This window comes from Episyrphus balteatus, chromosome 3 (genome assembly GCF_945859705.1).
Source record: "Episyrphus balteatus chromosome 3, idEpiBalt1.1, whole genome shotgun sequence".
Classification (NCBI taxonomy): domain Eukaryota; kingdom Metazoa; phylum Arthropoda; class Insecta; order Diptera; family Syrphidae; genus Episyrphus; species Episyrphus balteatus.
In genome coordinates, this window is record NC_079136.1 from 70,960,517 (window position 1) to 70,985,545 (window position 25,029).

Below are 25,029 nucleotides of genomic sequence, written 5' to 3' on the forward strand. Positions count from 1 at the left end.
TTTTTTATTTTTGAGGTTATAATATTAGAACTAAGGATGGGCTAACGAGCTAACGAAAAAAATCTTGACATATCCTCAGCTAACCTTGGGCAAGGCAGGTTTGAAAAAAATTGAAACTTTGGGGTGGCAACTCCACATAGCCAAATAAAATCTACCCAATATTTATTGTTAATCACGTCATTTTCAAAAAAATTGATTTTACATCAAAACAAAACAAAATACTTTTTTCATCCAAAATAGATGGATTTGAAAATTTTGTATGACGTTTACTTAAACTCCTCGTATAAAATTTTTGGAGAAATCGGCTTAGTACAAGGAAATAAGAAAAACAGTTTCATTTCTTAATGATGGAAGAGTAAAAATTGTGTGAGCAAACACATTCACATTGAGTAGTTACTGTCGAAAATTTTTCGAAATTATAATAGAGAACCTTACGAGAGCCGAGTAATCAGTTTGTTAAAAAATTCTTATTTTATTTTTGTCCTGCCAAATTCGCACCCGTGTGCCGACAGAGGGTTAAAACTCTTTAGGTACACCCTTTTTTATGACGTGAAAGGTACACGGGTGCGAATTTGGATTTTTCTTTTTAATGTCGTTATAACTTTTTTCAATCTCAATACTTTATAGGGAATGCAACTGACTGTAATTAATTTTACTTTTGTTGAAACAAAAATAAAGTGCAAAAAAATTAAGCCTTATTTTTTCCTACGATGCTCTAAGCCCGAGATATTAACAAAAAATGCTCAGTGATCTCTGGTTGTTTTTTTTTTTTATTTTGTGTTTTAACAAAACTGACCTGTAACGAACTAGACCTGTTGGTACCCGGTATGAAGTATGAATGACCTACTCCGTGGCAACCAACATTTTCAAACAAAATGTTACAGTGTTATTCTTGAAATCCTTATTGATATTGAGTTAAAAAATTATTTATTCGGGTCCATAGTTTTGAAATCTCTAATTCATTTTTCGTTCCACTAGGGTGGCCAAAAATCATTTTAAAAAACGCTTATTAAAATATTTACAAACTTTTTTTTCCCAAATTATGAGGAAAAAATTGTTTTATGAACTAGAATTATAGAGTCCCAGTTGAAAAGCCTCTTAAATGTTTGTAAATAATAAAATGTTAGTGTACCTATATTAACTTTTGAAGCAAAGGAACCGCCATAAAATGCCCACCTATTATTCGTCGCAATCCAAGTGAACACAGGAGTTACCTTTGAATTTTTAAGTTTCATGTAAAACATCTCAATTAAATACTTGATCAAGCTTTAAGCAATTATTATGAAAAACCAAACAAAAAATATTCTAACAACCACACTCATTAAAAATCGTCCTAAAGTTGCTATCGCAATCAAGTGGAAATTTTACTTTTCCAAACGTATTAAGTCTTACGAGTTTGAAAATCTATTCAAGCAGAAGTAAAAAAGAACATAAAACATGGGAGTAAAGTATTTTTCTAAGAAAAAAAAAAACCGTCAGTAAGCCAAAATAGTATCCTTATAATTGCCTGGCGCGATTCTTTTTGTTTTGTTGTAAAAACTCCCCCTTTTTACAAGTATAAATACCATCCTTCGTCCATTATCATATACAAAAAACCACTTATGCGCATTAAAAAATAAAGCAAAACAGAAAGAAAAAAAAATCATCACAAACACCCTCTTGAAAATCCTGTTGTATATTCATAATTTAGAAAATTACAGTATTAACATAATTTATTCATAAACGTCACTTAAATTTCAGATCTCTCTCATTGTGAAGTGGAAAGACGTTCAACTTCTTAGCTGAAGATTGTATAAGAGCAAATAGCAATAGAAATCTGTAAAATCACCAACAACGATGATGGAAAGGGATGATGTTCGGAGGATGTCTGAAACGTGACCTTGTAGAGGTCAGAATTTAGAAAATAATTAAACAGACGAGTGTGTCGTACCAACTTGTTGCTATTGCCCTGAAAACTGAATTGAAAGTTGTATTGGCAAATTCTTAAAATAAATACCTCCGTAGATATTTTTTTTTTTATTTTAAATCCAAAAGTAGTCCTTCAATAAAAATATCCACCTACAAATATTGCAAGAAGAAAAGAATCAATTATAAAGCAGTAGGACAGTACATCTGTTATGATTATGTTTTCTTTTTTTTCTTTTTATGTTTTTTTTTTCTTTGAGAGTTATTTTTTTTTTATTCTTTTGAATTTTTAAAAATAATAAAGACTATTAAGGACTTTGTGAGATTTTAAGGAACTGATTTGTTTCCAAGGTTTTTTTTGTATAACAAGAACTTTTAAATACCATACTTTTGTAGCTTTAATCATTTATCACCAATTTCAAAATCAGAAAATTAAATTGCGTTGGAAAAAATTAAAACAATTAATTGCATGGAAACCAATAACTTTTAAAGATAAAAATCCTACATGCGTGCAAGCGTTTTAATGAGTGATACGGATCTTCGTTGATGATTAGCTTAGAAGAGTGAGCTATGTAGCACAGGTTTTTCTCATTGCAACCTAAACTATTTTATAGTTTAAACTGTTTCATTATCGATAAAATGCGACCGCAGAAAACGATAATAAATCAAAGCTTAACGATTTTCGTATTTTGTACGGCTGAGTAAAATAAAGAAAGGAGAATCAAAATAAATTAGATATATCGTACATTTAAAAGACCACAACCAAAAAAATAACAAATATAAACAATACAAATCGCTAATTTGCTGCAACAATGACATATATCTCAAAAACATGATTTTTGAGTTAGCAATACCATTCGATTACAGATAAAATAGTATATGCTTCTGTGAAATCGGTACAACTATTCCGATTTTCAGTTGGTTTAAACGGATAATATTTCACTTTAAACTCTAAGAAAAATGCACGTAAATCTATGAAAAAAGTATGGAAAATCCAAAAATCTGCGACTAACAATTGTTTTGTCTGAAATTCTTGTTTATTGGGATATGCACCTACATATGTCATTTTTGCAGCAAATGAGCGAAATGTATTTGCTCATAAAGCACTTTGTCCAGTCATAATAGACATTTTCATAGACAAAGCTCGCATAGACCTGAAAATTGGTAAAGGCCTTTGCTTCATTCATTCAAAATGAATTGCGAAATGTCCTCAAAAATCCCATTATTTTCATAGTCACTTTATAGAAATCAATGAAAATTTGCGAATAACTATTTTTAAACAGAAAATAGTTACAAAATAGTTAAAAATGAATATTATAATAGTGCCGGGCTACACGGTGATTTTTCAATCTTCTAGCCAGTCAGGTTGTAAGCAAGAGGGGTGAGGATTTCCCTATTTTTGACGTTTGTTTCTAGAAAATGTGAATTGGAACGTGATTGGACACAACACTGTGTAGCCAGGCCCATAGTCACATACCGAAACAAAATAGTTAAAAATGACTATTAAAATAGTTACAATTTACTATTCCGTAGTAATTTCGTAACTATTAAAAAAGTAATTTTTTTACTATTATATTCATAGTTATAAATAACTAAACTAAAATAGTAGTCACATGCCACAGAAAAATAGTTAAAAGTAATTATTTTGTATATAGTTACAGAAAACTATCTTGTAAAAACGTGCCTGTGCGATTACAAGTTTCAAGTCGTGTGGTACAAAAATGGAGGCTTTTGTTTCAAAAGAATTAAACCTGTTGTTAGTTTAAACGATTCTTAATAAAAAAAGCTATTTACCAACTATTTTTTCATTTTTAGTGGTTTTTTATATAATTTCCCCTCCCATAAGCGGAGGGAGATATATTTCTCACCTCCCCCTGTTGAAAAAAATGTTCCCAGGCCCTCCCTCTAAGTGAATATATAAATATTCACATATAACTATATCAATAGTTCAAATTGAATATTTAATAGTTATTATGGAAAATACTTCGATTGACTATTAAAATAGTCACAAATAACTATTTTTAACTATTTAAAATACTATGAAAATAGTTAAAAATGACTTTTTTTTTTCTGAGTGCATGTTTAAAAAAATTATATTCACGTTACTAATTTCCATTAGAGAGACAGGCCTTATTTCAGTGGTATTTCAGAAAAAGCTAGAACTACATAAAACAAAATTATACATGGCAAAGTTGTAGAACATTTAATTTCTTCTCTCAAAAAATCCCAATTCAATGAGTGAAATACGTCTCTATCAGCACTTCAACAGCCCAAAGATTTTTGGTTACGTCAGACAGTTAACGCGTTGGCTGATTTTTAACATGTTTGTTTCCTCATAACTTTGGTAATCCTTTTTTTATTCAAAATCTGGTGCATGCAATGCAATTCCATTTTAATTTCGTTCAATTCTGACAAAAGTATCCGTGAGAAAATCATAAATCCAAGTTTCGATCTATAGAAGTCGGTTTTGTTTTTTTTTTTTTATAAAAATGATTATGTTGACCGTAATTCGAATTTCCTACTGGAAAGCTAGGCGCAGTAGCTCACAACTAAAAGGTCGCTAAGGTCGTTTTAGTTTCTTATTCATTTAACAGTAGATTTTTCGTTTTTTCATTCAAACTTAAACTACATCATATATACAGGGTGTCCCACAGTCACCGCCCCAAATGAAAACCATGGATTCCTGGGGTCATTTTAAGTCGAAAAACTTAAGTGGTAATTTTCTCGTTTTCGTCCCGTTTTCGAGTTACCACGGTTTTTATGATTTTTGCTCTCTTGTCCTTTAACTGGCCTTATCTTTGCCAAACTACGTTTGATTTGAAAGATTTTTTTTACAACCAATCATGAATTTATTACAGTTTTAGTTTGTCTCAAAACTTTTTTTTTCTGCGGACAACCGTTTCTCCACAATTTCGCATCGAACACAATTTTCTTCGTTTTTTAAGTTGTTTTTTACACTTTCATATCATTTAAGTCAAAAAAACACGTTAATGAGTATTGTTTTTTTGTGCTTTTTATTAAAGCCCAGTTAATTTTCATAAAAAAAAATAAGTTTCATTTCATAAAAAAGGCTACTGAAAGTAATTAAAAAAAATAAACAAACTGAGTGAATTAAAAAAAAAAATAATTTTTAAATACAAAATTAATTTAAATGAATTTAAACTCTTTCTAAGCTTTATCTATTTGTTCTTTTCTTAACCACAACAGCTCAGAAAAAGTTTTTAATTCATTTAAATTAATTTTTTATTTAAAAATTATTTTTTTTTTTAATTCACTCAGTTTGTTTATTTTTTTTAATTACTTTCAGTAGCCTTTTTTATGAAATAAAACTTATTTTTTTTATGAAAATAAACTGGGCTTTAATAAAAAGCACAAAAACTGTATACTCATTAACGTGTTTTTTTGACTTAAATGATATGAAAGTGTAAAAAACAACTTAAAAAACGAAGAAAATTGTGTTTGATGCAAAATTGTGGAGAAACGGTTGTCCGCAGAAAAAAAAGTTTTGAGACAAACTTAAAATGCAATAAATTCTTGATTAGTTGCAAAAAAAATCTTTCAAATCAAACTTAGTTTGGCAAAGATAAGGCCAGTTAAAGGACAAGAGAGCAAAAATCATAAAAACCGTGGTAACTCGAGAACGGGACGAAAACGAGAAAATTACCTCTTAAGTTTTTCGACTTAAAATGACCTCAGGAATTCATGGTTTTCATTTGGGGCGGTGACTGTGGGACACCCTGTATACAACCATCACATAATCAGAAAGTCGGATTTTTAAACATTAAAAATGTCTGCAGCAAGGTCCGATTACATTAACTTAGGAGGTAAATTATAGCTTTTTGAAGTAAGAAATCGACTACACTAAACTGTCGGCCGATAGAAAGCTTTCGGAAGTGGAGGTATAAGCAAAATAGGAGTATTCATTTTTAATGCCTTATTCGTTCTAATATTGAGTTCTATAGTCTGACAGCTTTAAATCGCGGCTTTATGATATTTTCGAAGGTTATAATTTTTCCTTAATGGAGCAAGATTATTGAATCACTCCCTTTTGTCTTCTAAGAACAAGAATTTTTATGGTAAAAGTACTTCTATCTGCTGTCCGTCTTAAAATTAAAAATTAAAGTGGGCACAATTCTTATATGTACATTTAAAGGCTATAATAGCGTTTAATGTTCGTGGGTGTTGTAATAAGAGCTAAGAAGTCATTACAAAATACTCAGCCCTATCGGCAATCTCACGTGAGAATTTTCCCTGGGAGTAGGTTTTCTCTCCCGGGAATTTTTCTCCTTATCGGGAATCTCCATCGGAATTTTGTTTTCGGGAAAGAAATACAGCCAAATTAACAAAAAAAAAAACTTTCGAACACATTTCTTCGAAAGTTTTGACTCTAATTTGATTGAATTTGGTACAAAAAGTAAAACAATTAAAATTTTAATAGTCAATATTTATTTTTTTTCTTTGGTGTTGATTTGTGGATTTTTATTCAATATTTTTTTATTTTTTGCCCAACTTATTACTTTGTTTGTTTCTTCAGATGGACATGTAGTTAGTTACCTAGTTTGGTGTTTGTTATGCAATTAGTTTAGTGTTTGTTATTTTAATTAAAAAATCACAGCTCTACTAAAATAAATTGAGGCATTCCACAGATTTTGATCATTTCTTCGTCCAAAGCAGAAACTAAAGCGGCCCATACACATCACACTTGTGTGCACACCGGAGCGACGAAATCCAAACTTTTTGATTTTTTGGTGTCGGTGTAACGATCGGTGTGCCGTCTGTGGTGCAGTGTTCACACAAATGTGCGCAAAAGTGTGCACACAAGTGTCTTGTCTATGGGCCGCTTAATACTCTCGGAATGGTCTTCTTCAGTTCCATGCTTTTTTGAAGGTTTTCTTATGTTTTATTTTTTATATACTCTTTTTGCGTTATCCCAGGTGCAATATCATTTCCTTTTTGTTGCCTTAAGGAAGTAAATAATTTAATATTTTTTACAGAATATCTATTTTGAAAGAAAAACACGAACATTTTGGCTTCAAAAATTCTGTTCTCTATGAAAAATATGATAGAAATACTTCGGGGGAGAAACTTCATTCCCGATAGGTATTTTTGTGTGGGAATTTTTTCCGTGCGCCACAACCGAAATTCTAAAATCTGAGTATGCAGGATTTTGTTGCTCCAATCACGAATTATTTGCTCCTGCCCCTTTCCCTTAAACTTGTGCCGGACCTAGCTTGGCGTCAAAAGCTGGAGCGAAAATTCGGGATTGGAGCAACAAATAAGCATCAAATTTCTGCATACTTACATTTTTTTAATTTTGAATTTTTTATGTGGCGAATCCAACTTGACGTCAAGCTTGGTCCGCTACAAGTTTAAGGGGTAAGGGGAGGTACCTACAACAAATTCGAGATTGGAGCAATAAATTCCTGCATACTCAGATTTTGGAATTTGGGTTGGCGTCCCAAGTTTGACGGACCTAATAAATGTTACTATATTTTGTTTTAAATGTTTAGTTTATTGTTAGATGTTTTAACTTTTGCAATTACCTCCTAGCGTCCCGAAATGATTGTTATTTTTTAAGGCTTGATTTGAAGCTACTGAACCAAAATTTATAACGATACCATAAACTCTCAACTTCATCGAAGGCAATTGATTACCTTACATTTAAACGGATGAAGCTCCAATTTTTAAATTTAGGCGAATCCAAAATTAAAAAGTCGCAGTAGTTACTATTACTAGAGAAGCCTCGTATAGTGTTTCGGCACGATACCGAATGTTCGGCCACACTCTTCGTCCGATTTCAGAATATTCGGCTGCCACACAATCGGCCAACGATGAGTAACTATCTTACTCCTACGTGCCACGAAAACATGCCTTTTTGATACAAATTAACCCCGATTCCTTGGAATACAGCTGGAAGAGTAAAAGAGTAAAGATTTGAACCAAATTGGCCATAAATTCTCCCAAGAAATACTGGCGTTAAATTTCAGCCCACTTTGGCGATGTTTATGAAATGTACGAACACATCTCACGAATTAAAATACACATATATTTTATATAATCTTCTTTTGTTCAATTTACAACTTAGGCCTAGGACATTCATCTATGTACAAGTTTTTTTTTTTTGTTTAATTGCTAAAGAAAGCTTTGAAATATCAAACCTCACGATTTTTATAAATAAATTTTATTTTGAATTTTTGAAGTTTTTATTCCATTACAATTTATATAGAAGTAGAAGCAGCCATGATTACAATAATTTTCTGTTTTTGTTTTTTACTCTTTTTTTATTTATTATTTTTAATTCATTGTTATACTTAGATTAAGTTAATTTTTCTATATGAAACTTTTAGCTAAATTCAAGATAGTAATTTTTTTGAATAGTTTTTTAATTTTTTATTTTTATTTAATTTCTTAATCTTAAATCTAATTTATTTTTTTAAATTATTATTTTTTGTTGTAACTTTTTTTTACGTTTGATTTTTATGTAATTATTTTTTTTATTTTTGTTTATTTTTAAAGAGGAGTTTATAAGATCAACAATAATAAAATTAATATTATTTATAGTTTTTTTTTTTTTATTTTTTTTTTATGTTTAATGAACCCATGATGGTGGTGTCACACTGGCCTGTGAATATTGTACCCTCGTGTGAGTGTTTGATGATTGACTCTGAGGTAAATCGATGGATGATGAACCCGCATTATTGTTGTTCGTTGGCTGATGATGGTTTTGTTGCAGTTGAGTCGTTGTACTTTGTTGTGTGTTGAGTGTAGCCAATGGAATATTGATATCAAGAAGGCCATCGATACTCATTTCTTGTTGAATTAACTGTAAATAAAATAAAAGCGAGTTTTTTTTATAATTAAAATGATTTGTATAAAAATTTTAAGAAAAATAAAAATGTATAGGCATGTATGATTGACATGAGTTTTTAACTTGATGCAGTACTCCCTGATTGATTTAAAAACAAAGGATTTAACAATGTTCACAGTTTTGGAAAATTATAGTGAAAGTTAACTTCTAAAAGTTTAAGGTAAGTATTTTGTGTTGAAGTAAAAATTTTTATTTCAATATTTGCCGAAATTCAGTCACGAACGAACTTCTTACAATAGATATTTTATGGTTTATTGGATATGAGGCGTTCAGAATAATAATGGGTCAAGTCCATTTGAAATTTGTGCATTATTTTGAACTTGGAGAAGTTAATTCTCAGGAACTAAAGGCACTTTTGAAATAAATCCCTACTGAAAAGGTAAAGTATCTTATGTCAATTGTGATAATTTTTCAGGAGAGCAAAAAAACACTTCAAAGCTGTCTCCCAAAATTTTTTTCAAGTGTAGATTTAATTGTATAAACTATAAAACATTTAGGCCCATTTTCTGAAACTAGTCATAAATATTGATCTTAGCTAGGCCGAACATAGCTCTTAAGTTGTACTTAGTTTATTCTAAGTTTCCAAAAAATATTTATATTCAACCTAGCAATGACTTACTTTCATGCGAGAAATCCCTGAGAACTTCAAATTAATTTGTCAAATCGATAAAAACGTCAGTTAGTTTTTATTTGTTTTTGAGAAATTTTAGCAAAAAAATTGTTAAGAATGCCTTTAAATTAATGGAAAAAGGTAAAAATAATGAAAATCAAATAAAATTTGCGTTAAATTAATAAATGGAATAATTTTAGTGAATGTGTTTGTGTTTTGTGAACGTATGTATGTGTGTGTCAAAATTAGTGTTGAAAAAAAAACAACAAAAGGGTGAACATTCTCTCAAACAAATTTTCAGTGAATTTTTACATCTACAGATGGTTGGAATTTATAAAAGTAAGTTAACTCATATTGCTATAGGTACTTAATTTTTGTCCATTTTGGTACCAACGCACTATTTTTTGAGTGGTATTCTCTGTTTTCTCTCAAATAAATGTGCTTAAGTAAAACATAAACTACTTAAGTTCTACTATTTCTTCCCCCTAAGTTATGTTAAACTTAGAGGAATTTATGACCTAGTTTGAAGTTCGTGCAAATCGCAATGTAGAACTTAGGGCTTTACGTTTCACTTAAATATTTAAGTATCGTTTCAGCAAATGGGCCTTAGATATCAAATTTTATGATCTTTTTTATGATTTTTATTTCAAAAACATATTTTTAAAATTTTTCCAGTTATAAGGGAAAATATGACTTAAGATAGTTTAGCTTTTCTATAAATTGTATTTCATATTAATTTCCAAAATCTTAAGTTGACATTAGTTGATTTACCTTTTCACACTCTTTCGGATTTTTTTAAAGTATTGTATTCGGATTTTTTTAAAGTATTGTATATCTTATGTCAACTTTCTGCTCGCAAGCGCGAAAATATTTTAAGTCAGCATAAGATAATTTAAGATGTCACAATAATTAAAAAAGTCTTAACCCAATATAATCTTAAGTCTACTTAAGGTTTTGAATATGTGTCTTTTGAACATAAGATGAAATTGTTTTGGTTCATAAAAAAGCAAAGGAATGAGATAGAAAGATGCCGATCACAACTGTAGGCCTTTAGGATGGCACTGCGGCTCAACAAAAAAACGCAAAACATCTTAAGTCGACTTAAGATACTTTACCTTTTCAGTCGAGAAATGTTTATAATTGTTTCACGGATCAAATGCTCTATTCTACAGAATTTCTTTCTTTCATACTATTTGATATGAAGCAAAACCCTTTATTTTTAGGGCCTTAAAACATCCAACCTTTAGAGAAGAAGACTTCACCCATTTATTAGTCTGAACGCCAAATACATCCTTCTTGGGCAAAAAACTTTATTTTTCTTTGTGTTTTAAATCGCAGAACTTTGTGTGCTGACAAAAAATAGAGATTGGTATTGAAGTAGAATTTCATTCGCTTTTGCACGTTTAAAGTCCCCAAAAATCCTCCCACTGCTTGAATTTGCTATAAGAATTCAAGTTACTCGAAATTGAAAAAAAAAAAAAATGACAAATATAAAATTTCATCTTCAAACGAAAATAAAAAGCACGACTTGCTCTTATGGTAAAAGTGGCTTCGAATGTTAAAGATTATTTATAAAATAATATTTCAAAATTATTTTCATAAGAATTGTTAGAAAAGTATGGAAATGGTTTTTAAGTTTTCAAAAACTTCTATTCAACTCGTTTTAACCCCTAAATGAAGTATGCCATTATACTTAAACAATAAAGAATTTTAAAAAGTTTTTTTTTTATGTTGGGGACGTTTAAAAAAAAAATAATTTATACAAACATTTAAATATTTTTCAAAACAAAAAATCGGATGTACTTCTTATCTAACATTTATTTGACAAAAACATAAAAATAAATTTTAAACAAATTCATCGAACCGTTTTCAAGTAACTTACTGAATTTCAAAAAAAAAAATTAAATAATTTTTAAAAATTCAAAAAATTGTGTTTATTTTGGGATTTTTAGTAAGTACCTAGGTATAGTTATAATATTTTAATATAAAAAAGCTAGACTTCATCTATATGTGTAAAGGCAGTAGATTTCGTTAAAAACGGTTGATTTATTCAGCAGAAAATCAGAAATCCATAAGGAAACGGTTCTATGGCAGACATTGTTAAAAAATAGTTTTTTTTGTCATTTCAAAACTAAGACCTTAACTTCCGAATTCATGAATTTTTTTACAGTCGTTTTTGAAAAAAAAAACAATCTTTTCTGTATATTGGTAAAATCGCAGGTACAGTTCCTTTCGAGGTAGTAGATTACTCATAAGTAGATGATGTATTACAATCATTTACTACTAGAACTATCTACTCCTGCTCTTCTATCTGAGGAGATGAGAATTGCATTGTCGAAAGTGTGTTCCATTGAATTTTCAGGGAATTGGGTCAAATAAGTTCATAACAATCACGTTATTGCTTTTTATTGTATATAAAAGAGAAGATTTTTGGCATTTTTTTAATTCACCTCTACGATAATGAAAAATGAATCAGCTTATAATTTTTGATCATCTTGAATCTAACCTTATTTTATGTAAGTATAGGAAACTTCTCGCCACAAAATTCAATGCCAACTTCTTTCAAAATCATTTTTAACTTCTCATTGTCAATCGGGGAAAAGTAAAAACATAATCTAAAACGTACAAAAATCCCAATAGAAAAAAAATAAAAAAAAAAAAAATAATAAGAAATGAAGAAACATAGAAAAAAAACATAATAATATGTCTGAAAAAATATATACATTCAATATTACAAACCTCTTCAATATTGCACTCGATGCCACCGTGAAAATTATCAATAGTAAATTCGTCAATTTGTGTTTGATTATTTAATGCTTCCATGCATTGTCCTATCAGGGTTGATGCACAATTATCTACAAAAGAAAATTAACAAATTATGTTTTTTTTTTTATTTTTAAGAAATATAAAAATGTTTTGTCAATGTATTTGAAGCATCAAAAGGCGAATGGGTCTCATGTGCAGCCTGTTATAATTTGTTGCTTAAATCGTCACATTTAAATTTAGGTACTTCACAAACAATTTTTGTTCTATAACAGTGCAGTGAAATTAGACAAAAATTCGGGGACACACCACAAAAATTATTAACAGGAATTCCTTTGCATTTTATTATTATATGACGTCCGACTTTCTTCCAATGTCCGCCCTCAATTTTGACCAACGATATATAAGTACTACAAAGAGTAAACTTAAAGTAATGGTCCAAACGAAATATGCTTAATAACAACTTAACTGTCCAATGAGTCACATATGACCCAAAATATATGTTTTGTCCCAAGCCTGCAGAGTCCCATGTATCATATTATGATTCATATACATATTTTACTAAAAACAATTTAACTGTCCCCATTCAATTTGATTAAAAAACCTCTCTACGTTCAATATTATTTTGTTTATTTGAAGGATTCGACACTCCACGTCCCATGAGTCATATTTGACTCATAGAATATTTTCTGTATCGTGTTTCTGGAGTCCATGAGTCATATATGATTCATAAAAACGTGTTTCTAAAAACTAATGAATAAATATTCAAAAACGCCATTACTTTAAAATTATTTTTTATTTATCTCTATAGATTAATTTTGATAAAATCAAATTTCTAACTTTTATTTCAGAGTGGGACCCTAAAAATATTTACATATCGTCGGTGAAACCAGAAAAGTGTGTAACTCCAATTTTTTTGAAAATTAGATTTGAATGCCATCTGTTAGACAAACCTAATATCTACCGTTCCTTAAACTCAGAATCCACTTAAAGTTCATAGTTTTTATTTTATTAGCAAATTAGAAAATGAAAACTCATACAAATGCCTTCCAAACGATTTTGTTTTTTTGCTCTCCTATAAAATTTGCTAAAATGGAGTTACACACTTTTCTGGTTTCACCGACGATATGTGTCTTAATTTAATGTAAAATAGGAATTTTTGAAAAAAAAACATCGTTACAGTCGTTAAAAAAAACAATTTTTTATATATGTAGGGTTTACAAAATGTGTTAGGTATATTTTGCACAAAAAAGCAGTTGGTATACCATTTTTATACTTCGCGTCACTTGAATAGAAACAACAATTTTTCTTTAGAAAATACCGATTGGCGCTTTGGTGAGGTAACTTAGTAGGATTTTGGTTTTGCATTTTCAAAGAGGAACTTTTAACAAACAATGTTGTAAAAACAAAAAACCCAAAACAGAAACCGTATTGCTACTAGTTGCGTTTTTTCGCATTGCTTCACAAAAAACAGTGTTTTTTTGCGTCACTTGAATAGAAACAAGCTCTTAAATTAGATAAAAATGATGAAAAATCATGGACAACACTAATTTTTGTAAAGCAGTCTTAAACTTTGACATTATTTGCACATTATAACCAGTTATGGGCTACGAGCTACCATTAGGCATCACAGAAAATGCATAAATAGAATTAAACATTGAAAATGCACTTGTACTGTGCACAAATGTGGACCTAATTGGAGAAAGTGACTATAGTGTTTGGTAACTTCTTACAAATTAAGAAAATGGCATTTTCTACAATTTAAGGTTTGAATAAGTGAAATAAACTTTCGTTTTCATCCGGAATGCATCTGTTTTGTTTCTATTGCGTTGTTTTTTTCTGGAACTCTCCTTGTGCAATCTCTAAGAGGGTTGTTTTTCCACGTTCCTAAACTTCCCAAGAGCTTCTTCCATTATTTCTTTGTAAAAGTTTGCATCTTTTTTCGAAGCGTGAAGCTTCAATTTTCCTATTGCACATCATAAAAACAAAGCGTATTATTATAACACATTTTATTGCCCCTTATTGGCGATGCGATAAAAGTTATTCTTTCATAAACCAATGAAATAGGACTAATATTAACGTGGTCCATCTGAGTTGGTATGTTTTCCTTTAAAAAACCACTCTTTACCTCACTTCTTTTCAGTTCAAATGCAACTATAAAATAGTTAACTTTTTTGTAATCTTAGTAGAACTTAAAATGTTTTTATTTTGCATTTTGAGGCTTTTAAATGTTGTGCACCTTTTATAACTTCCATGATGGTACAAACCAACACATTACCATCGCACTAACACCACGTTTTTTACCGATTTTAGCGGCAAAGTGAAGGAAATTGCTGCTAGTTTTTAAATTATTTTTTTCTCTGCTCTTGATTTGGGTCTCACCTGTCTTATTTTTTTATTCAATCACTAGTTTACGATATTTCAAAAATATTCTCATACAAATTTGGCAAATTTTCCAATATCTTTCGCGATTTTGCATAGTGCAAGTGCATTTCCAATGTTAGCTGCTATTTATGCATTTTCTGTGATGCCTAATGGTAGCTCGTAGCCCATAATTGGTTATAATGTGCAAATAATGTCAAAGTTTAAGACTGCTTTACTAAAATTAGTGTTGTCCATGATTTTTCATCATTTTTATCTAATTTAAGAGCTTGTTTCTATTCAAGTGACGCAAAAAAAAACACTGTTTTTTGTGAAGCAATGCGAAAAAACGCAACTAGTAGCCATACGGTTTCTGTTTTGGGTTTTTTGTTTTTACAACATTGTTAATTAAAAATTCCTCTTTGAAAATGCAAAACCAAAAATCTACTAAGTTACCTCACCGAAGCGCCAATCGGTATTTTCTAAAGAAAAATTGTTGTTTCTATTCAAGTGACGCGAAGTGTATATTAGTCAGCACTTAGAAAAAAGTTAAAAAAAAAATCATCAAATCGTTTTAAAAAATTTGATTTTCAAACATTTTTTTTTAAAAGATCAAAAAATTATTTTTAAGAAAATTTAACCTATGTAGTTTTCAATTTAGGGTTAGAAAACGCGTTTGCATAATTAGTTTTTTTCTAATCGATTGAATCGTTTACGAGTAGGTAAAGCCTGGAACGCAGATCGAAATAAATTTTAGCTGACATATTTTTCTCTGTTTTTCTTGACTTTTATTTCGTCCACTTTACTGTTAGTAAAGAATTTGTGATTTTCTGTCTGAATCTGCACACAAATCGGCTGAAATTCTTAAATAAATTTTTGCTCAGCTAAATTTTTGAGAGAATTTTGAATAGAATCTAAAATTTATCTTGGCTTAAGTCAGAAATGAATAAATCGATTTAAGACAAGGAACCGTTAATAACAGTACAAAAAATACTATTTCTATTTCGCAAGAACCACTACCGTTTTTTGAAAACATTCAATTTTTTCATTTTGCTTTTATGGCAGGTAGGTATATTCATTTCAATGTTCTGGGAATCTCAGAAAACTCATAGCTCTTCAGTTGATTAGGCTCTAGTTCAAGATAGATAAAGACCGACAGGGACAGAAAGACGTTCAGATGGAAGTGCGGGACCTATTTTTTTCGCATTCTCTATCATCGTTAAAAATTTTGCCTGATTGTTATCTCGAGTTCGATTTTTCTTCCGAATCTGAACTGTAAAAGTGTACACAACTTCAAACAAAGAATACGGAGAGACTGTAACGGAAGCTGAACAAAATTTGTATCCCGAATGTTGATAATATTCAAGAACTACCAAATAAATGTTAAGGAAATGTATTCGCCATAGTTCATTAACGTTGCACACCCTTAGTTCAAATATTATGACAAACAAATTTTTTCAATCTATTAAAAATCAAAATTTTTTTTCAGTGTAAAAATTGTCAATTTTACACTCTTTCTCAATTAACCATTGTAATTCCAACAAATAACATCACAATTTTTACACTGAAAAAAAAATTTGATTTTTAAGAAGTTGGTAATTTCCAAAAAAATTTTTTTTTGTCATACAACGGTTAGTTGAGAAAGGTTTAAAAAGTACTATTCGTGTACTGAAAAAGAAATCACCTCCTACACCATTTTATATTTTTTGTTACTTTTGAAAAAAGTTTGGATAGCATGTTGCTTTTGTAGCTAGTTCATATGGCAAATCAAAAGGATCAATGATTTTTAGTACACTTGAAAAAATATTTGTATTTAATGGTTTTTAAGGAGAAATAAAATAAATCAGCTTTTTTTTCAAAGGAATGTTATATGGGCTACATTCCATCAAGAATTCTAAGTCAAGTAAATAACATTTGAGGTGCAGTGCAAACAGCATTGGATTTAATTTTTCCAAAATATAGGTGAATTAAAACGGTCACTGTGGCGTATGCGTACTATTTTTATTTTCTAAAAAAATTGAAACTAGGTAGTTGGCCTTTGTAACCTAGTAAAATTCGAATGACGAAAATAAATGGTGGTTATGCATCGACTACCTTTGGGCAAACAAACCACATTGATAAATCAACAATTTTTACACTGAACAAAAATAATTTTTTTGTGGTTTTTGAGGTGAAAAAAATTAAATTCGTTATTATTTTGTGGTTGTATTTCTTCCCTTATTATTCAAATAAAAACGCAAAATATAAAATATAATTAAATTCGTTATAATTTTAGAACTAAGGATAGGCTGAAAAAAAAAAGGTGGGCTATCCTGGGATAACATTAGGCAATCGAACCAGGCAGGTTTGAAAAAAAAAATGCATTTGGGGGTGCCAACTTAACATACCTATTTGGCATATGCAAGGACAACAAATCTGGATATTATTGGATAGATAGGAGAAACCTACTTATTCAAAAATCTACTAATATATTAAAAATTTACGAGTTAAATAATCTCTTCAAGAATATAATTGTTTTTAAGAAATGTTTGTAATATATTTATATACCTTCTAGGTTTGTGCTAAGTTGCTGTTGTTGTTGTTGTTGTTGATGCTGCTGCTGCCGCTGCTGCTGACGTTGCAACTGTTGTTGTTGCTGTGCACTCAGTAAGCCCGAGCTATCTGTTGACCCCACACTCGGATCCAGCACTACAGAATTATATGTATTCAAGGAATCTGAAGAGGGCTCACTATTAGGATACGCAGGCGACATACCAGTTCCGGACGATGGTGACAGTCCCTTTTATATGAATAAAACCAAGACATTTTTAAAAATTAATTATTTTGAATTAAACAATAATAATAAAAATTAGACAAATAAATTTAATTAAATTATTTACTTCTCTTGAATTGTGCAAACAAGTGCAGGTCAGTGAGTGATGGAGTGGACATTGATTCTGTTGCATTCCATAGGATTGAGCGACTGCCGGATTAATTGAATAATTATTTTGCTGTGGTGGTTGGTACGGAGGTGGTGGTTGATTGGGTATGGCCGAAGCTGCACTAAACCTACTCCATCCGTATGATCGTTTGGTTTCAAAAAAATAATTAAAAAAGGAACAAAATTCTTTTTGATAAAATCCATTCGTGCTCAAAAATATTATATTTTGTTTTATTTTTTTTTATATTTTAATTTAACTTGCATTTTCAAAACTTAACATGCAAGTATAATTTATTGCATGCATCAAATCAATTAAAAGCCAAATTTATTTAAAAAAAAAATAAAAAAGTGATTACCAAAATGATAAAATAAAATTAAAAAAATAAAAAATCACAAATAAAACACTGACCCCTGTAAGAAGTCCTTTTGTAGCGTCAAATCATCGGCCAGAGATCCCGCCAATTGGTCAAGAGCATTTGCTTGCGCTGGCGTTATGTTCGTGTTTGTGTAGTCCGCGGGAAATCCCCAATCTGGTTCCAAGCCCACCATCGCCGGTATCGGACTTAACCGGCCACATGAACTTGCATTTGAAGATGCCCGTTGACGAAAGTCAGGGGATAATTGAAATCCTCCGCCGCTGTTGTTTTATAATTTTATTTTGTCCGCAAGTAACGAATATTATTTAATAATGAACAAAAAAAGAAATAAAAACAAAACAAATAATATAATGAAAAATTAAAAATATTTAAATAAAATGTTGATATTAAATAAAAATTAAAAAAAAAATTAAATTTCATTCTATAAAAATTGTAACTTATTGCACTCGTATGTAAAACTACTTTGCAGCATTAAATATTTTCTTAATTTATCGTGCAGTGATAGGTTAGTAAGAAAACAAAAATTGATAGAGGCTTGCAGCCAAGGTTTAATATTCTAAGAAAATTTTGACTATATCTCAAAAATTTTAAAAATGTAAAAAAGCAAGAGTTTTCACTATAAAAAGAAAAAAAAATATAAGATGGATACCAAATTCAACATAAAATAAAAAATTGAGTAAGAAATCAAATAAACTCCCCAAATATTTTTTAATATTTTTCAACTTTACAAAACTTTAAACTTTAAATAACTACTGAAATACTAATTTTAAATATTTATTTTAATATTTGAAAAAATACCTAAGAATCGGAAAATAAAGAAGAATCTATTCGCGTAGAAGAAAAAATGTGTGTATACATATGTCTGCACCTTCCACTTCAGCAAAACGATCAGTGATCATATTTTTTGCCTTGGTTGACTAGAACCATTTTTAATCATTCAGAAAAACAATGTACAGTAGTGAGCAAAAAAAAAATGCAAACAATAAAAATATTTGGATTTTTTTTCCCGTCTAATAACGCATTTTTAAGGTAGACTTTTGACCAAATAATGGTTTTGGAGTAAAATATTCTACAAACTGACTGTTTTATGAAAATAAAACAGTTTCAATATGCCAAATTTGGTAACTAAGTTCTTGTTCAAAACTCTTTAAACCTCTTTCGTTTGCATTTTTTTTGCTCGGTACTATAGCTAGTAACCGCCTTATTACAGGTACAAATATTCTTTGAAATACTCTGCAAAGGATTTCTAGAGGCCCGAAAATTTATCGTTTCCGGGTTTTAGGAAATTTTGTTTTATTTGGTTCTTTTCTTATTCCAGTGCCATGTCATGACCCTGCAAAAAGTCTACTGACCTACTTGTGTGAATTATAAGTCCAAAATTTAATCTAGCAATTTAGTTCTGTTAAATAAATTTAATAAAAATCAATTATGGATATTATAGGTTGTCAAACCCAAGTTAAAAGTTCGCATGAAATTTGTATGGACTTTTGGTTACGAACTAACGATTCACTGAGAAACTGATTTATTATTGTTTTTAATTGCTTCGCTTCATCATTCTTAAATGCTTATACAATTTTTGAAATCTTAATAAAGGAATTTCACTAAATTTGAATGAATTTTTTTTTTTATTTTTTCATTGGGTTTTCAAAAATGAAACACGCATCAATTTCCAAAAGACTTTCGTTAAATGTTCATAAAGCAACTTTGTAAAGTAACTTTCAAAAGCAGTTTTTCAGGTTTTTGAAAACTTAATGAAGTATCTTTTTAAAGATAACAAGTAATTTTTGAAAAGCACTTATTAAGTTTTAAAAACGATTTTCGAAAAATTGTTCTTAAATTTTCAAAAAAAAAAAAAAAAATTTTACAAATAATTTTAAAAATCTAGTAACAAATATTCTTTAAAAAATTCAGCATTGGGTAGGTTCAGAAACGGTAGGGACTATAATTAAGTAATTAATTGTTCTCTGATTGGTCAACTGTTAAAAATTAGGTAATTTTATTAGAAGCTGACTGGAAAGTTAGGCTAGAAAATTTTCCCTAAAAATTTAGGAAAGTTTTTTTTTGTCAACATGGCAGCTGATTGTTATAAATTATAGAATTATGTTAGCAAAATTAAATCTATTTGTGTGAAAAAAACGAGTAAAAAGTACATTATCGGTTATAATTAATATTATTTATTTATTTAAGTGAAGTGAAATTTGGTGTCTGCCCCACGGGATCTAAAAAATTCTTAAGTAAATTTCGAAATTTGACAAAAATGAAATATCCAAACTAATTTCAATTTACTCAAATTTCCGTTCAAAAAATTAAGTTGCCTAAATATCTAGTTTCTAATAATTCCTGAACGTGCCCATTTTCTCATTGCTTACAAATTAATATTTTCTAGTTTTTTTTTTAACAAATAATTTTTTTAAGTTTTTTGACAGACATGGGTGGGTTTTAAGTCTATAATTGATTTGTGGACTTAAAACCTACCTGAGTGGAGTCCATTATGGACCTGTGGACCATGCATTTATGACCCTGCACCGTCATAAGAATGCAATGTGCACGTTTGCTCGGGTCACAAAATTAACTCGATTAAAAAAATCTTTCGCGGATTCCAGGTCCGTAGCCAGAATTTAATTAAGGATAGGTCAAAATCTGACGAACAATTTTTCATAAAAAAAAAGTTCCATAGGTTCTTATTTCAAAGATATAAAAATGAATTAAAAAATTACAACGGCAATCTGTATTCTACTACCAAAATTGTAGTTACCGTGTTCTATGCATTGTCACGGCTTGGGACTGTTTTATTCCATCACTGTGGCTATGGGATTTTATTTTATGACTCAACTACTCTTTTTGGAACTTGCCTAACATCATAGAAATAGTCTGATTGAATTTCATTCTCAATATCTGTGAAACATTTAATTTTATTTTGACCCAGTTCCTGCCTTCAACTAAGCGCACTTTTGTGGCCAATTCATTTGTAAAGAACTTCTAAAATAGAATCTTGGAACAAATTTTTATGAGTCAAATTGAGCCAACACAAAGTTCTAAGTTTGTGGTTTATAATTTTAACTTGGCCAACAAAAAATTGCAACTTATGTATATTCAACAAATTTAATTTCAACTTTAACGGTTTTTCGGTGACATTTTCCCAAGCCAAATAATATATTTCCTTTAAACATCTCTTTGAATTTCAAATTTCTAAATTCTAAGACTAAACAAATTGCAGCAGCTATATACTACTTTATTAAATACTCTAAAATACTATATTTCTACTTCCAAGCATGAAAAAAGTTAAACCAAGAAAAAAGAAACACAATAAAATCTAAATCTAAAAACAAAAGACTATTCTCACAAAACCAAAACAAAAAAAACTGCCACTATAACCAATACATTGTATATAGGTAGTAAAAGAAAAAGTATGCATGTCAAAGTAAATTAAATAGTTACCTATGAAGAGGACTCTCTGGAAAATGATCAAGTCCTTCGCTAACACTACTACTGGGCGATGGGGTAGCATCATTTAAACCAGTAGCACCAGCATTCCGAAGTGCTTCGACGCGCTTTTTGGCACGTCCCCTTCGTTTTTCATACTTTGATGTTTCCATTGATGCCGCTCTCCGACGTACTGATTTTCCTGGCTTTGCATCGGGATTCAGCATCCACCATGATGATTTGCCAGTACCCTCGTTTTGAACTCTCATAAAACGATTGTGCAGTGACAAATTATGTCGGATTGAGTTCTGAAAAGAACAAAAAAAAAATACATGAAGATGAATAAGAAGATTGGTAAATATAAAATACATTCAAAAGATTCCAAAGTCGTTTGTCTATAAGAAAAGTACCTATCATTTTTATTGAAATGATTTCTTTTTTTGTATCGAGAATTTCTTGAAGAAGAATAAAAAAAAATAAAACAAAACAGAATCACAGGTCGCACTTTACTGACTTAAAAGTTGAATGCACTTTTAGGTAATCGGCTATTTGATGAATGAAAAGGCTTTAAGGGTTGGAAAAAAGTTTAAGTTTCTCTTTCAAATGCGATTCTTTGAGAATCATTTGAGTTCAATATAAATGAGAAATGTGATATTCAACTTGATTGAAAAATTCTTTAAAGAAGTGATTGATTAATAATAGGTTTTTGACTTTAAACATTTAAGGTGAGAATAGCTATGATTAAATCACAGGTTGCCCCGGTAAAATCACGGATTTCTCCAGTAAAATCAAAGGTTTCCCTGGTAAAATCACAGGTTGCTCCGGTAAAATCACAGGTTTCACTGGTAAAATCACAGGTTGCTCCGGTAAAATGACAGGTTTCCCTGGTAAAATCACGGTTTTCTATGTTGAAATCACAGACTTCCCTGGTAAAATCACGGTTTGCTCCGGTATAATCACAGGTTTCCCTGGTAAAATCTTGTCGTTCCAAGTTGGTGGCTCTTGGTTTGGTATACACTTTAGTGCTCTGAAAGCATTTTTATTTCTATTTTTAGAAATAATTGATTAAAAAAAATAAAATTTTTAAAGGTTCAACCACAAGTCCACATACCTAACCTTTGAAGATTCAATACCCCAACAAAGCAAAAGTATATCCTATCTATCTACCTCTACTAAAACCTTCAAAAAAATATAAGCGCAGTAAAAATCAGGTGGCGAGTCTTCCACGCGATTTGTATCATACAATATATAAAATCACAAAGGACAGAGCAGAAAACTCTTTGAATGCGATTTTTCTGCTGTAGGTTGAATCAACTTCAACTCGTGTGAACTAAACCAGATGTAACTCGAAATAAGCAAAAAGCAAAAAAAAAAATATATACACACTTAATCTTAATCGGGTTTGAGTATTTTAATATCTATGTGAAACACACACACACACAAACATTCATTGTTCATTATGAACAAATATAAAAAAAAAATATCTACATTTTTCCTTCCATAGAGAGATAGCAAATGTGAGATAGCCAAAGGATGTCATTAACTCCCTGATTGTCAAAATGACTAACGGTGTGATTAAAATTTTTGCTCCTTTTTTTCTATTTTTTTTTGTGTGTCGTTGATTGTTTGATGGCGTTGTCATAGTCTGTTTCTAGGTTAAAATTTATGATTTGCGTTTTAAGATAGAAAATTCTTTTCTTTTTTTTTATAAAACGAATAAAATGAATGCTTCAATTAGTTGAATGAACGTGTTGGCAGCACAGCAAGGGCATAAATGATATCGTCATTTTTGTAGTGTTGCTAGGAATTTAAATCAAATGCGAATTAGGAAGTTTATTATCATTCATAATATAGACTAATTAAATGCATGTAGTTTGCATTATTTTTAAATACTAATTTCGGATTTATGTTCCTGTTTTTGAAATGCATGTGTATGTATAAATTTAAAATTTTGTTTAATGTTTTATAATTAATAATTTCTTAGACTGGCACACCAAACTTTAGTTTAATAATGCACGACTGAGTCCCACATACTTGCACTTATGAATGTTAAAAGTTGCTCTAAATACTATTTTTTGTTTTGTTCGTAAAACAACAAAGTTTAAAAAAAAAATCATCGACCCCATTTTTTTTCAAAAATGTTACGTCATAAACTAGAAAGTCAAAAATCAAGAAAACGGTTCTATGGCATATACCGTTGAAAACGGTCCAAAAATATTTTTCCTATTTCAAAAGTAGGATCTTGTTTGCCACAGTACATTTATTATTGTTGTTAAAATCGTAAAGCGTTTTTTGAGAAAAGCAAACGTTTTAATTTTTGTTGTGTGGCAAATGCCCTTAATTTTGGACCCTTTGGACTCTAGGGAACCACCAAAAACTCTTATCTACTAAGTTTGACTTTCAAATCTCAGTTTTTGCCTTTTTGAGTAACATACTTTTTTCTTAGTTGATAAAAGCAGGTACGTTTTTGTTTGGTGTTAAATAACTAATAATTTTAAAACACATTTAGAAAAAAATAAAATGCACGACTGGGTTACACGAACTTACTCTAGGAGCTCAAGTTACTTAAATTTTTAAGACTTTTTATATAGAAATTTGGGAGATGTAAAAAAACAAACAAAAATTTAAAAAAAACATAAAATTCGTTCGTTCGTTTTTCAAAGCAATAAAACAATCAAATGTCTCTCTAAAACTTGTGTATGCAATTTTATTCGATGTACCTATTAAGATGCATTTTTGGAAAAAAAAAACTTTTCAAAATCGTTTGAGACGTTTCTTAAAAAAAAACTAATTTTTTATAAATTAATTTTTGGAAAAAGGTTACAAAATAAAATTAGTACGCCATTTTGTAGATATCACTAATCAACATCTAAAACCAAAATTTCAAAAAAAATTCACTGCTAGAAAATTTGATTTTTCAAAAACAAATGTTCAATTTTATTTTTAATCCAAAAGTTATTTTTTTCAAAAATGTTTCATTAAATGTTGGAGCCGTTTTTGAGAAAACTAAATCTCACCTTTTTTTATACGAATGCATAACTTGATATATAGGTAGTCCCTATATCGCAAGCAAAATGGTAATTAAAAAAAAAATTAATCATAATTGAAAAAACTGCACTATCTTAAACTTTCTCGTCCAAAATTTGGTTAAAAAAAGTTGGTCCCACCAGTGATTTTGTGAATATTTCTTCACAAGCACTTTAGTTTGATAATAGTTATTTTCTTTTTGCTAACTTTTGCTTTCTACTAATAGACACTTTCAAATATGAAAAACTAATTGTTTGCAAAAAATTATATAAAAATTGTATGTTTCAAAAACTTAACTAATATTCCTTGCGTCCTTATGAATATTTGCATTTGACTTGATTCTTGATCAACAATATAGGAATTTTAGTCTAAACATCAAATTTTCAGTCAAATTATTTGAATTTATATAATTAATCAGCTTTGAATATGTTTTTAACGCCAACTGATTGCAGCTGCAGGCAATGATAGCAATTAGCTACATTAACGCCAATCCGTTTTCTTGTTATCGAAGTGGAACATTATTGTTCCCATCGATGCCAATTATAACATCACCTTGGTGATAATTTTCCCCTCTATGAGTTATACGACTTACACAAGCTATATAAGATGGCCGGGAAACATTATACACTTATAATTTCATAGGAAATGTGATATATTATAGAAATTAGGTCCATCAATCTGTCTTTCACTTGTTGATGTTTTCCTTTCAACATAACATATAATATCTTTGTGAAGAAGTCCTGGGACGCGTAAGTAATATGCATTACACAATACT

The 25,029-nt window shown here is 29.7% G+C and overlaps 1 protein-coding gene across 5 annotated transcripts in view; it reads right to left on the reverse strand.

Annotated features, from left to right (window-relative positions):
- Positions 1-8,466: 8,466 nt before the first annotated feature.
- Positions 8,467-25,029, reverse strand: part of LOC129913098 (forkhead box protein O) — a 92,637-nt gene continuing 76,074 nt past the window's right edge. For 4 of the 5 annotated variants that reach the window (XM_055991577.1, XM_055991575.1, XM_055991576.1 and 1 more), the window contains 6 exons: positions 21,243-21,535; positions 17,837-18,064; positions 17,387-17,555; positions 17,055-17,286; positions 12,123-12,238; positions 8,467-8,728 (listed from right to left, as the gene is read on the reverse strand). In XM_055991577.1, the coding sequence (XP_055847552.1) occupies positions 8,495-8,728; positions 12,123-12,238; positions 17,055-17,286; positions 17,387-17,555; positions 17,837-18,064; positions 21,243-21,535 (1,272 nt within the window). In that variant the 3' untranslated portion in view covers positions 8,467-8,494. Of the gene's footprint in view, positions 8,729-11,905; positions 11,999-12,122; positions 12,239-17,054; positions 17,287-17,386; positions 17,556-17,836; positions 18,065-21,242; positions 21,536-25,029 lie in introns of those variants that run through there. The other variant, XM_055991579.1, reaches the window with a different exon arrangement.